The following is a 13,831-nucleotide window of genomic DNA, read 5'->3' on the forward strand; positions in this document are numbered from 1 at the left end:
GCTCATAAAACACTGGATCCTACAAATCACATTTCTTGTCATTGAACGCCTCTTTTAAACTAATAGACATTTCTAACAGGTTTCCCATTATAAATGTAAAGTCTGAAGCCCAAGCCAAACATATATCAAAGCTATCTAATACAAATTAGAAGAGTCTTAAATAATACATGCGTACTTGCTGAATAACGTTTCAAGGCAAATAAAACCCTTGGTATCTACAGTACAATTAAGTTTAGCCATCAGTTATTTAAAAAAAAAAGAACAAAGTGAATAATGGATGGATTTTTATTAAATGCATTTTTAATACTCACACCCTCAGGCCCTCAACAGCATCATGATAAAATGTGTTCCCAGAGTCTCCATAGCTGTGACTGGGATTAATGCAGATGTGTAACCTCAGAGGAATGCACTTATCCCAAGCGCCAGCTGTCCACTGAGAGCAAGAGTCCTTTCTAACACAACCACACAAAGGCTTCACATAAGGCACTGTGCATTTACATAAGCCAGACACATTAAATACATAATATCAACTCAGACAAAATGTAAAAAGGTGCTTGGTATTATCTTTTTGATCTCAGCTTGTGCGTGTTGATTGTGTTAATTATAAAATCACAGCTGATTATCAAAGCCTTTCTGAGTCTACAGTCACTTTTTGGTTTTGACCAGGCCTTTCTCCACCAGGCAGCGGTAAAACTCTTGGATGTACGTGTACACACACTTCCAGTCAGGCTCTTTCATCCGGATTAAGTCATCAGGGTCCAGCAGGGGGGGGCAGCCAGCCAGCCTCCTGCAGACAGACACAGAGACAAAACCACTTGAGACAAACTTAGATAAATAACTTTGTTTTGAACTGCAAGACAGGGCTGGACTGTGTATCAGACAAGATGCTCCTGCTTCTTCATATAAGGGAAGACGGCTCACTCTGCGGTGCTGAAGGCCAACTCGAAGTTTTCCTTGGGCTTGGTGGGGTTTAGGGTGTAGTACTCGAACGCATCGGGGAAGAAGCGGTGCACCAAGGCGCAGAAGGCTATGCCGTCCTTCCAACTTGAGGAGAAGTTTCGGATGTTCACTCCCTGAATTGTTTCAGTTTAGGAGAAATAGTGACAGAGAATGAAACGTAAGGGGCAGAGCTATATTTAGCTCCACTGGGCAATCATTTACAGACAAAAAGACGTAGGGCCTGTTTACCTCATATGGCTCTGTTTTGGCCCTGCACCAGTCCAGAAGCATCTGTTTGACATTTTTAATGTTGGGTGCTGCAGCAGGAGAAGGACATTTCTGGGCTGAGGCTAAAGCGGGACTGGCCTTGCTAAGGAGAAATAAAACAACAAATGCTTTGCTTGATAAATTTAATTTTGTCCTTTTTTGGGTGAAAGACTAAACATATGAAGACTTTGCTTTGCAACCATCAGGCTCCTATTAGAAATGTCATTAGGATTTACCTCACAGTTAACATTCAACTCAACTTTATTTATTCAGCACTTTTCATACAAGCATGTAGCTCTTCACAATGCAACATTAAAACAGCACAGAAAATAAGTAACGAATGCAAAAATTACAACAAAAAAATGTATCAAGCAAGCAAGACTAAAAATTGCAACATTTAATAACACAATGTAAGATATAACAAAGACACTAGAATAAATAAAAGCAAGGGATACAAATTGTTTAGTTACTTAAAATACAATTTCAGTTGAGTTTTTTGTTGTGATTTACCTGTACTCCATGTAAATATGAGTTTATATTCTGAGCAAAGTGCATCTGTTAATGAAATAAGCCAATACTTAAAGTATTTAAAAAAGGACTGAAAAAAAAGGCATCAAATAACAACTAAATAAATAATTAAGGTCAGGCTAGAAAAGATGTGGTTCCTTTTATGATTATTTCCAAAACATCAAGTAACATTTTGTGGATCTGGGTACTTAAAGGTACAGTGGTTGGATTTAGTGGCCTCGTGAGTTTGCAATACGGTTTGGGGCTGCAACTAGATATTATTTTTTATTGCTTGTTAATTTGTAGATTATTTTCTTGATCAATCAAACAGTTGTTTAATCTATTAAATGTCCGAAAACAGTGAAAGACGTTAATGATTGTTTTCCAAAGCCCAAGATGACGTCTTCTGTCCGCAACTGATAAATCTGTCGCGGCAAACTGATAAACAAAACCGAATTATGGTTTCCTTAGAAATCTTCTAAAACCAAATAATTGATTTTCCTAATAGTTGTCATTTCATTTAATCTTTGCAGCTCTAATATGGATCCATGTAAACAGTCCTTTGTGAAAATAAGGACCCTTGACCAGAAGCATAGATGGTATCATAGTTCACGTGTGTGTGTGTATGTGTATGTGTATGTGTATGTGTATGTGTGTGTGTGTGTGTGTGTGTGTGTGTGTGTATATCTGGGATTAAATAAGCGCTATAACTGTTCCCAGACATTACAGTTATTGACACCAAACATGTCAAACTGAGAACACATTTGACTCACCTTCCTGCTGATGGAGAGGCCTGGCCTGACGTCTCTAACAAGATGCAGAGAATCAAAAGTCAAGAATCTTCATTGTAAAAAAAAAACATAGAAGTATCACAGAGTGTCCGACATCTTTATAAACTCACTGTTTGTTGGAGGCTGCTGGTTCATGGATGCTCTGCCGATGCTAACAGCCCCCCCGGTGGTCCCTCCTTTACTCAGCCCCTGCTGCCTCAAGTCCTGCTGCCTTGACCCTCGATCCTGCTCTCGCTTATCTGAGGAGAGAGGAGTGGTGGGACATTTAGTAATAGAGCAGTTCATTGCAGATTCTATCATGGTAATTTGCATCAGATTTTACCTCTCTTTTTCTTGAGCAGGTCCCTTAATGCAGCACGTAAGATCTTTCTCTCTTCAAAATCTTTTGCATTATCCAGCTTAAAAGACAATTTGAGAAATGTTCAGAGTGTCAGAGGGGTGAATAAATATCATCAGCGAGACATATTTAATTAAAAGTCACACATCGGCTCACCATCTTGTTGAGAACTTCTTCATCTTCAATAGCAGACAGTTCTCCCGTGGCCACTGATCCATCATCAGTTTTTGATTCCATTTCTTGAGAAGCAAATCAACTAGTTGGTGCAAAAACACACTTAGGGTTTTGAGAAGGACAAAAAACATATTAATGCAAAAACTTGGTCTGAATAACTATTGACAAGGTTTGAATCTGTTCCACAGACGAGATACTTTGTGTTGTTGCGTGCAAATGTCACGAGCGGAGCATACAATCACACTGTGATCTTTCAAATATAAACCGTTGTGTGAGTCACAAAGTGAGCAGCCTTGGAAGGAAATGTTTGTCTTACTGGAGAACCTCTCAGTGCATCTCAGGCCCCGAGTGCACCAGAGAAGGGCCAAAAACACGTACAAATATAGTAATGTGGCGGAACAAGACCCGAGAAGAATCTGATAGCAGCGTACAACTATGTGCTCAGACACAGGGGGAAAAGGAGTGGCAGGAAGCGTAAAGCACAACATGGGAAGAATAAAGCAATACAAGAGTGAGAAATAGACCCTGATGATGTGTGTGATGAGGTGCAGTGTCACCCACCTGTTTCCAGGGTGCAAACTTTTGTGGCTCCTTAGAAAGTGTCCAGCCTGTCCTGGGTCCTTCAGAGTTTACTGGAGAGCTGTGAGATCTCAGCCCTGACATCACACCTCACACCGCAGCGCTTCATAAGGATGCATGTTTGGAGAGCGAGTGGAGGCTGCTTACATGAACCACCCAAGATGGGAAGGAGGACGAGGAGGAGGAGGAGGAGGAGGAGGAGGAGGAGGAGGGGAGATGATTCTGTCCCCCTCAGCAGTCTCTCCTCCTCTAGTCCCTGCATCCTCGATGATGTCATGTGAAATGTTGTGGGGCAAAACTTTTTTTTTTTCTCCACACTTTTTAACGCTTCATCTGGAGGCTGCAGCGTGAAACTCCTGTGACTGGGAAACAACGGGTTAAAAAGGTTGAAAAAAAAAGTGAGGAGCACTGCCTTATTCAGGCAAAAGTCTGAGCAGTGACCACTCTGTTTACAGAAACAGAGGAATCCGAGGACAGGGGGCGTACACACACTAACACACACACTTAAAGAAACACAGTTAGCAAGTGACACTTTTTAACGACACCAGTCAGTATTTAGTATTTAAATTCATGCAGATTTAGAGAACAATCTAATAAATCGGAATTACACAAATTGCTCCACCTAGTGGTCAACATGCACAGCTGCTTAAAAATAACATTTGGATGTCTAACAACAAAATGTATTTAACAAAGAAAAAGTACTATGACAACTGTTAGGTTGAACTGCAGGAGATTTGTTCACATTATAAAGATTGAAAGTTTAATCTGTAATGAAAATACCCTTAAATTACAGCTGTAATTTGTACAGATTTCATCAACTCAATGTGGTAAATGTATGTAATTTAATAGTTTCACTTGTAAATGGCAAAAAAAAAACGAAATAATTAAAAGGTAAAATAGCATTTAACACCATCAGGTCATAAACATGTATCTAGAAGTTAGATATTTCATTGACATTTTTGAAAAACTAGGATAGAAATATGAATTTAAACTGTAACTGTAAAACATTTGAGTCAAAGAGGTTGTTGGTTTGGTAATTGTTATTGTATTTTTTATTTCAAGCATCTGCAGTGTTTATGAAACGGCCATTTCTTTACCCCTCAACAGAAGCACCAGCCGCTGTTGGCATTCAAAGTATGGATCAAAGAAATGGACAAAAGGACAAATCAAATAACTTCTGTCTTATCTACAGAATGTCCAAATAAGGCATGAGGCAAACGCTTCATTCTTGAATCAGTTAAACCAGCCATATATGACTATAAAATACACTACTATCATAAAATAACTATGTACACCAGACTAGCTTTTCAAACAGTTTAAACCAGTATTTACACAGGAACCGTAGGCTTTGAAGGCAGCGTCTTCGTAACCTCTTTAAGTGCAACAGTTTCTTTGCCCCACACTCATAATCTACTCAACATGATGTACATGAAGGCAAGCAGCCACACTCCCACAAGTTAGTGATTGTTAAAAGAGGTAAAAACTAAAAGATGGAGTCCTTGGACACAACATGAGAGTGTTTTGAAATATGTTCTGTGGCCTACTGGACACAGTGAAATCATTCACATGCTGCACTTCTATTGTGGTGGGTGTCAAGCTGCTTGATCTCAGTCTAGTAGTTCATAATAAAAGAACACAGGGCATAACAATTCCTATTTAACATCTGAGGTATTCAATCATGTAAACCCAGTGAAATGATCTGCTGTACACAATCTTTTAACTAGTTTTGAAATATTACACCCACAAAACTATTTATCAAACTGCAAAATAAAATATTTTCGGGAGTATTCTCCCAATAATTGACTGAGGGAAAAGTGTACATATGATGTTATGTAATTGCATGAATGGCATCCTTGATATTTTAAATATGGAATAGTCAAATATGTAAGCAAACAATGCTGCCTGCAGTTATTTTTATGGCAAACTATAGAGAAAACGTGGCGGGTGTCATAAATTAAAGGAACCTTGACGTATGGCTTAGTTGTTGTCGTCGTCTTGTGAGAAATCAAACTGCCAGTGAGCAATGAACGTGTTGGATTGATGACAGAACAAATATTTCGCACAGTGGTACCAGAAATCTTATAGAGACATTTGGCACAACGTACATGTCGGAGGGATCGTAACAGACTTTACTGTAATGTTAAAACGTATGCATGTGCAAGACACATCAGGACCAACCAAAGAAATATTAAAAGCGGGATAAAATGTGTTTTGTCACAAAATAAAATAATGTCAGTAACATGATTTTCAAATACTGAAAAAAACTAAAAGATAACACTGTTCAGCAGAGGTCAGTTTTTCTGGAAGTGTTCCCAACTTTAAGAAGATGTCCCCGGCAGAGAGGGGAACATCAAACCTAACAGAAGATTGGATTTAAGAAGCAACCTTTAAAAGGACACCTTAATTGTATTTCCCCTTATCTCTTCCACTGGGACGCGGCAGCTAAAGTTGAGTGACACTCCTTAGAGAACTCGTGAACCTAATTATTGAGGAAAGCTACAGCGAGGAGGAGGAGCGCGCTGATGGAAATAATTGGACTTATTCTACAGAGACTGCCTGAGAACAAAATCTAGGCCTCAACTGCAGCCACACTGAGGGCGATATGTGAGGACAAACCATGCAGACCTCTTTCAGTTCAAATGTGCTTCAGTAGAGGGAAAGAGTTGAGAGAGTTGTCTCATTGCACAATTACGTTGGCTTTGTTCATCGTTGTAGCTTCTGCCTCTGAATATAACGTTTAGTGTCCTTATCTAACAAGCTGCCTGCTTCACATAACAATACAAAGAAAAAAGAGAAGCTGCCAAAACCCCAGTCCCTCACGTGGCAGGGCCAGGTGAATGTCAGGTCACAGTACCATTCAGATATATTTTTAGTACAAATTGTGCCGTTCAGATTTTGACGGAGTGATACACACCAGGCTCTCTGCAGGATCCACGACCGCCGCCCAAAACACGCTCAGAGCCCTCTGTCAATGAGAACATGTTCACAGTGGAGGAGTATGAGTGACAGTGTGAATACCTCGTGAGATATCAGACCGTTTGGTGTGCTTATGCATGCATATACCGCTACAGGCTATGGTTGGGTGACCTACAGATGAAGGAGAGAATTCAACCATCACCATGACAAGTAAAGGCAAGCTCTTCCTCTCCAAGCACTCGTCTTCAGTGTGACCAGAGAAGAAATTAAGGAGGATGTTAAGTCAAATCGAATAACATCATAAGTGATTATGGCCTTATAAGGTCACACTCCCTCTGCTGCTGCTCGAAACAAACGGTAGACAACTACAGGAAGAGGCTTTTCATTTCATCCTTCAACTTTCTTTATTCTCTCCTTCATCCTCTCTGTTCAGTCTATCTTATCCTCCCGTTTCCCGTCTGCTCTCGGCTGAGGGTGTGTCGGTTCAGATTCACTGGTTTTGTCCACGTCCTCTCCGCTTGTAGTGTGAGAATCCACATGTTCAGACTTTTCAGCTTTGGCTTTGCGTGCTTCCATGAAGCTGACGATGTACTCTGAGTTCTGATAGATGAGCATGCCGGATAACGTGAGCACGGCGCCGGCGCAGCTCAGGGCGGAGAGCTCGCTGCCGAAAAGCAGCTGAGACAGCAGCAGGTTGCCCACCACGCTCAGGTTGCCCAGGATATGCAGAGTGACGGCGGAGGTGAGCGTGATGACGCAGCAGCTGGCCAGGTTGTACATGACTGAGCCCAGGCAGCTGAGCAGGATGAAGACCCACAGGTGGCAGTCGTAGTGAAACGGGGACTCCAGCACTGCCCAGTTCTCTAAGGCCAGAGCGGCCACCGCCAGGATGCAGAAGCTGGGAATGGACATCAGGTAGAGCAGGAAAACAGAGTTGATCTTCTCCTCCTGGAGTAAGATGCCTGAGGAGACAGACACATGTTTTCAGCCATTACAAAACATGACGGTGTTGATTGACTTTGATAGTGTCGTGTGTAGACTTTGAACAACTCAAGGTCTGTTATTTGTTCCTCATATGCTATTGTGAGGGTTACTTTACATTTCTACTGGGCCCTGTTACTTCTAAAATCTATGTAGAAACTAGAAAGCGTTTGATTGGACACAGTCAGTGGTAACATACAGTAGAAATAGGTAATACATGTATTTAATGAATGTTTTTTTATCCAAGGCATTGTCTTATAAAATTGATATATAAAGAAAACCTATCTGCTGTGGTTGCAGGTGACCTATTTACCCGACAGAGTTAAATGTACACTGTATTTGGCAGATGAGAGGCACTTGTGTCATTCCTTTACAAAGAGTAGTTAACTAATAAGGTAAGCTGTAACAACAAGCGTGAAAGAGGATTGCTAATATGCCATTTTCACAACCTTAGGTAACACAGAAATATCTGTGGCGGTTAAAAACATGAACGTGTTTATTGACATGGACAGTGTCATGTGTAGATCAAGTCTGACTGTAAGGTGTCCGTCATTCACTCGGGGTCTGAACTTAAGTTTTACCTCCACTGCCACTGTGGAGGTAACGGGTGTACAGGTGTGTGTGTATGTATATATATATATATACAAATATGTATATCTTGTTATTTAATTATATATATATATATTTGTATTCTTTTTTCTTCATGATTGGGGAAACAGTATTTGGATCTCTCTGTCTTCACACACTAACTGAAAGATTCACAATAAAGTTCGCTTGACTTTGAACTGAACATTTCTACTGGCCATTTCTTGTTTTTCATCTGGCGCTTCCAAAATCAATGTTGAAGGTTTTTGTTCTTTATACACATTATGACTTACATTTTTAATGTTTCTTTAAAAAATGACATTTGTAATTTAAGGATAACATATCAGCCATTGTGGAAGGTGACCTGACACAGTCAAAATGTACAAGTGCTGATTATACTCTTATATTATAGGTTAATAAATGTTATTTTACTTGTATTCTTTGTATTCTTGTGTATATTGATATTCCATTTGTAATATCTGTGTTTCTGTTTATTCTGTTACTGCCATGACAGGTGATTTCCCTACGGGGATAAATAAAGGCCCATCTTATCTTATATTCCCTGCGTGCACTACAAAGTGTGCACTACAAAGCGTGCACTACAAAGTGTGCTCAAGAGAACTAAAATATAATGTAAGAACAAAACGTCTTTTACACAACCTTAGGTAAACACAAAAACATTCGCAGCAGTTACAAAAATGATCCAAAAGACACAGAAAATGTCAAAGACAAAAGTATTTTTTCTTAAACTGCATTTCCTACTTTGAAGAAATTGTTAAGCCACTCAAAAGCCTGTAAAATACCCGAAGTACCTATATTTTAGTGGAATAATTACAGAGGGTTCCAGCATGCTTCTAATCAAAACAACAAGGACAGACTCTTCTCTGTGGACTCAAGCCAAAGCTATGAAGTTGTCTGATAAGCAGGAAATTATGCAAATCCAGTTTGGAACCTTACATGTATCATGGGTCTGGACAAGTAGCACATCTATACAACATCTTTATGTTTTAGTAAGAACTCACGTCACTGTTAACACTTCGAAGTGTTCACAGCTAGTGGCAAACCTGGGGAATGGCGTTAAACAAAAACATGAGCACTACCAAAGTGCGTCAGAGGTAAACTTATAAGGGAATCAGAGTTACAACAACAACAACATGTGGAGATGGAAATAGATTTTGGAAACTTGAGACAACCTCTAGATCAGGGGTTTTCAAAGTGTGGGAAGGTGAGCCTCCCCCAGAGAACATAAGAACAGAACATTATTGCTATTATTATTATTATTATTATTATAATTGTTGTTGTTGCTATAATGCAGGTGTATTCAATTGCATTTCAAAGAGGTCCAGTAAGAGAAAATGTCATTAAACGCTCTGTTTTCGCTGTCTACCTTTCTCTTTTTTGAGCACGCCATTTGAAATGACTCGGAGAGTTTCTCTCTTCTTGTCTCGTCTCTGTGTGTGTTTGAATCTATCGTGCTGACTCACTGACTGCACCCATTTCATTGGCTGAGTAGCGTCACCTCCTTAAAACATTAAACAATCACTTTTTTTAAACCTGTTTTCAACATCGTGGATAAATCCTTATATGCTCCCGGCAACACACTGAACGTCAACTTTGCCTCCTTATTACACTCACCCCTACTTTAGTGGGAAACCCGCACTCACACAGGTAGGTGGAGGCAGGGGCGGACTGGGAGTAAAAATCAGCCCTGGAATCTCACCCAGCCCAGCCCACACCAATTGGTAGAGCACGGTAGTGTGCTGTCAATGGGGGGGGACACTCTGTCGCCTGTCAGCCTAACTCAAATGATGCCGTTTAAAAACATAAAAAATAAAGGGCGGTCCCGGCCGTCAGCGAACCGAGCTGGCCGACGACGGACCGCTGACGGACCGCTGACGGCCGGGCGTTCTGTGATTCTCTAGAACACACACATGGCCAGTCCGCCCCATGGTGGAGGTGAAGGGAATGAGCTCTTTTACAGCCTTTTTGGCGAGTTGGGGGAACTCGGTCTCCACAGACAGCCAAATGTGTGCAAGCGTCACTTTACTCATCTTTTTCTCATTATTTTTTTCTTACGCCGCCGCCCCCCCCCCCGCGTGGGGCGCCTCACACTTTGAAAACCGCTGCTCTAGATCGTTTGGCAATTCAAATCAAAGGTAATGTGCAGCAGCTTTAACCTGCTGGACCTTGTTTATACATTCTGCCTCCAAATCTAAAAGCAGGACCTCCTTTTTTAACTTTATTAACTTTTTTTGAAGGCAGAAGTTACATTGCCTGTTAGTGAAGCACATGTTTACAGTCTTGTACTGTGTGTCACTGAGCAGCTACACCGGATTATTTGAACTAATGACCCGATAGTCACAAGCCTGCCTCAGTAATCGTGACGCGAGGTTCCCCCTCCCCCCGGCTCCTCGAGGTTCCCCCCCCCGGCTCCTCGAGGTACCAAGTATGTAGCCTTCCAACCTTCTGGGAAAAACTGCTAAAGTGTTACATAACCATTTAATACAGGAGCTCTATATATACACCTTCATGTATGTTGAGAAACTCATTACTTGCTTTTTTTTTCTCTGGTAACTACAATGTTATGGAGAGTAATTACGTGAGAAAACCTTATCCTCTACAAACTATCTTGAAGGCAAATCCTGCTACAAAGGCTTTCCTGATAACACAGAACATTAGATAAATGAGTACATTGGATAATTGGCAATACTCAGCCTTAATAACATTCGTTCAAGAAAGGAATCCTTTTCTTTTTCAAGAATCACCTAAACTATTGACATACATGCAAGGTCAAAATGTTTGTTTAGTAATCAACATCCTCTTTGTTTTTACCAGGATTATCCAGCAAGTAAAAATTAAACAAAAAAAAGATTATTAATTGACAATGAATAAATTGTCGCGAAATGTTCAAATGTTACCAGATCCTATACTCTACAGTGATTCTGTGCGTCTCTTCACCAAATGCAGTATGTAACAACAAATAGTGTCCAGAAGCGTAGGGGACAAATAAAAGGAAACTCTATCTAAGCTTAACTGAGCTGATGATGACTGAAAAGGTTCTTCCATTTCTTTCATAAACCAGCAATACCAGTCAGACCACGGATCAGCATGTACAGTCTGTCTATTGATGTTTGTATAACGTTCCCTAAGTAACCAGAAATTATGCCAGTTTGACTCTCCACTTTAATGTAAGGGCGTGTTACTGAACTGAGAAGAGAATCAAAAAGGTTCCAGGACCATGTAAGGGTGAGGCACTAAAATAACCTCGGATGTCTGTGGCATGAGATGAATTTTCCAGTATAAAAAGAGTATTAAAAGATGAAAAAGGAAACTTTCTATAGTGACAGGAAAAAAACACAGATAACTAAATGTTAACAGTCTGAGGCAGGACATTGAAGAGGCTCAGTTGTACTTACTCTGCTGAATGGTCTTGACGCCCCTCAACATGGTGGCTGCAAACACAAAGAAGCAGCCGGTCCGGTCGTACTGGACCTCTCCCATGATGCTGAACGAGGCCCCCAGGCAGATGGGCATCATGGCTGTGTACTTGAGGAAATGGTGTTGCTTGCCCAGGATCAGCGTAGAGATGGCCAAAGTAAAGATCGGGGTGGTGGTGTAGATCATTTGCGCAAACGACAGCTGGACATAGTTCAAACCCATGTTCCCAAAAGCGATACTCGCACAGAAAGTCAGACTCAACAGGAACACCTTACATTTTGCACTGTGGGTCAGCACCTGCACTGCAGACTCTTTATGGCGGATCACTTGCAGTTTGATCAGCCCATAGTCCACCACTATAGCTGTCAGCATGTGCAGCGCTGACAGCAGTAGAGGGTACCTGAAGTTGTACACGGCAAATATCCATTTGTTGAGGCTGGAGATGGTGGTTCCGGTCACAAGCCAAACAATAACAGCTGACAGCAGATGGAGAGTCTCTGCGGGTGGCCTCCTCCTTGCTCCCTCTGGCAGAGTCGCCTCGCATTTTGAGAAGCCATCGGCGCTGATCATGTTCTTATCATTGTCCTCCCTGGAAGGAAAACACATGTCATATTCAATTAAAATTCATGATCAAACCGGCATGGTTGTGGCAGTAAAACCGGTTAAATAACATGCGACACAGCTATCTGTCCATCCTCTCGGGTGTTAGCCGGTCTTTGTTATTCAGTGAACCTGTATTTTTCAGCACCGCCTATAGACACGTGTTTCTATTTTGCATGACGGGCTGGTTGTGTAACTTACCCCGCGCAGGCAAAATGACATATGCCGGACCAGCAAGACAGACAGGGGGGGGAGGACTGAGGAGGGCGGGCTGGAAAGCAGTACGTCCCGTCTCCCCATAAGAGGACCGAGGGATTGGTTACTATCCTGACATTCAGCAATGGACTGACGCGGACGATTTCACGGTGTTGCACCAAAAAAACCAGCACTGAAGTAAACACCATAGGCAAACTAGTGCAATAAATGTAGGAAATGTAATAAATACCAGACAGTGCCCCGCCGCCGCAGCTGACAGAGGTGATGGTTAAGGCTTTAAATAGCAGCTTACTTCATTGCACAGGGAGATCGTGTAAGTCATTTCCCAGCACTGACTTTAGCAGAGGGAAACTCTGACAACTCACTGTTGTTGTTCATAAACACAGACTAGCTCGGGGTTTATTTTTGACACAGCATAACATGTAGCTAGCTATCGGTTTCCTGTTTGGAGCCTCGGTAACCGTTAACACAAGAGCACAACATTTTCTTTATGAGACAGAATAAGATAAACAAGGTAGATTAGGTTAGCTCACCTCTGCTACAGACTGTCACTGGACTCCAAACATGTATGAAGACAACTGGATACTGAGTCGGAGACAGGCTCTGTTAATTCCTATGAGAGTCGCTCAGTGGCGCATGAAGCCTAACATTGGAGCGACTGTAGATTCAGAAAGTACCCGGATAATCCGGGTACTTTTGTTTACAGAGCATGCTCACTTCAGTTTTCCTTAAGCCCCTCCTCCGATCTCCCGCTCTCGGCTCAGTTCTTATTTATATACCCATGAGTCAAATGAATGGAGAGGTAAAATAACCATGGATTCAGCTTTTGGCGCATTTTAAACCCTAATCTTTTAAACAAGGTCCATGAAAGTGTTCATGCATGAAGTTTAATTGGCTTAAAAAGAAATGTTAGACAATGGGAAAGTCTTTTTGGGCTAACATGACGTCACGTTAGTTGTAGTATCACCGTTTGGCCACAATGACTATTCCAAAAATCGGCTTCAACGATCAGCGCACTTCTGAAGGCAGATGTATGACTGCGGTTCAAGCTAACAGCTAGCAGTAGGTTGCTACCTCAAAACAACACCAACCTTCACTCTGGCTGCCTGACACGGTGTTGGCTTACATTTGTATAGTCAACATTAGCAAGACTACAACTGCGCTCACTGACATTTTCTTAGAAAATATGAGGTTTTTACCTTGTTCTTCGACGAGTACCTCCACAACACTGTCAGCAGCAGCATCCCTCATAAACCTCCGGCTGTGGGTCACCGTGCTGTCAGGCTGGTCGAGACAGCAGACGCGCTTCAGTGTCATTGGATGTTCGTTTTAAAGGGCTATGCCAGTTCAGGGCATGGTGCAAGCTGAATGCAACCTCAACCGCAAAATGCAAATAATCACCACAGAATATGAAAACATACAGTAGCTAGCAACATCTGGGTTTAATTTACATAATGCTAATAATGACCTATAACAGATAGTGTTAATTACCCAAACAAAT

At 41.5% G+C, this 13,831-nt stretch overlaps 2 protein-coding genes across 4 annotated transcripts; both read right to left on the minus strand.

Annotated features, from left to right (window-relative positions):
- Positions 1 to 269: 269 nt before the first annotated feature.
- On the minus strand, positions 270 to 4,012 carry smtna (smoothelin a). Of its 2 annotated transcripts, none has more exons than XM_010768231.1 (8): positions 3,577 to 4,012; positions 2,998 to 3,117; positions 2,827 to 2,902; positions 2,615 to 2,743; positions 2,487 to 2,520; positions 1,189 to 1,309; positions 922 to 1,073; positions 270 to 787 (listed from the first exon to the last, which is right to left on the minus strand). In XM_010768231.1, the coding sequence occupies exons 2-8, from the start codon at positions 3,076 to 3,078 to the stop codon at positions 646 to 648; spliced, it is 735 nt and encodes a 244-aa protein (XP_010766533.1). In that variant the 5' UTR covers positions 3,079 to 3,117; positions 3,577 to 4,012; the 3' UTR covers positions 270 to 645. The 2 variants fall into 2 exon arrangements, with proteins under 2 accessions (XP_010766533.1, XP_010766532.1); XM_010768230.1 differs by having other exon boundaries at positions 2,998 to 3,097; positions 3,577 to 4,011.
- A 619-nt stretch (positions 4,013 to 4,631) lies between these two features.
- On the minus strand, positions 4,632 to 13,622 carry slc35e4 (solute carrier family 35 member E4). 2 transcript variants are annotated; one of them, XM_010768232.1, is made up of 3 exons: positions 13,530 to 13,622; positions 11,493 to 12,103; positions 4,632 to 7,472 (listed from the first exon to the last, which is right to left on the minus strand). In XM_010768232.1, the coding sequence occupies exons 2-3, from the start codon at positions 12,082 to 12,084 to the stop codon at positions 6,940 to 6,942; spliced, it is 1,125 nt and encodes a 374-aa protein (XP_010766534.1). In that variant the 5' UTR covers positions 12,085 to 12,103; positions 13,530 to 13,622; the 3' UTR covers positions 4,632 to 6,939. The 2 variants fall into 2 exon arrangements, with proteins under 2 accessions (XP_010766534.1, XP_010766535.1); XM_010768233.1 differs by lacking the exon at positions 13,530 to 13,622 and adding an exon at positions 12,864 to 12,974.
- Positions 13,623 to 13,831: the final 209 nt, after the last annotated feature.

This window comes from Notothenia coriiceps, unplaced genomic scaffold (assembly GCF_000735185.1).
Source record: "Notothenia coriiceps isolate Sejong01 unplaced genomic scaffold, NC01 NC01_scaffold00005438, whole genome shotgun sequence".
NCBI classification, from domain to species: domain Eukaryota; kingdom Metazoa; phylum Chordata; class Actinopteri; order Perciformes; family Nototheniidae; genus Notothenia; species Notothenia coriiceps.

Excerpts from the sequence above, each read along its gene's own strand:
- smtna (XM_010768231.1), bottom strand. The coding sequence starts at position 3,078 with ATGGAATCAAAAACTGATGATGGATCAGTGGCCACGGGAGAACTGTCT. Across the intron at positions 2,521-2,614 it reads CCAGCAGCCTCCAACAAACA|AGACGTCAGGCCAGGCCTCT; the intron begins GTGAGTTTATAA and ends GCATCTTGTTAG. Across the intron at positions 788-921 it reads TTGGCCTTCAGCACCGCAGA|GAGGCTGGCTGGCTGCCCCC; the intron begins GTGAGCCGTCTT and ends GTCTGTCTGCAG.
- slc35e4 (XM_010768232.1), bottom strand. The coding sequence starts at position 12,084 with ATGATCAGCGCCGATGGCTTCTCAAAATGCGAGGCGACTCTGCCAGAG. Across the intron at positions 7,473-11,492 it reads CGTCAAGACCATTCAGCAGA|GCATCTTACTCCAGGAGGAG; the intron begins GTAAGTACAACT and ends CTGTCTCCTCAG.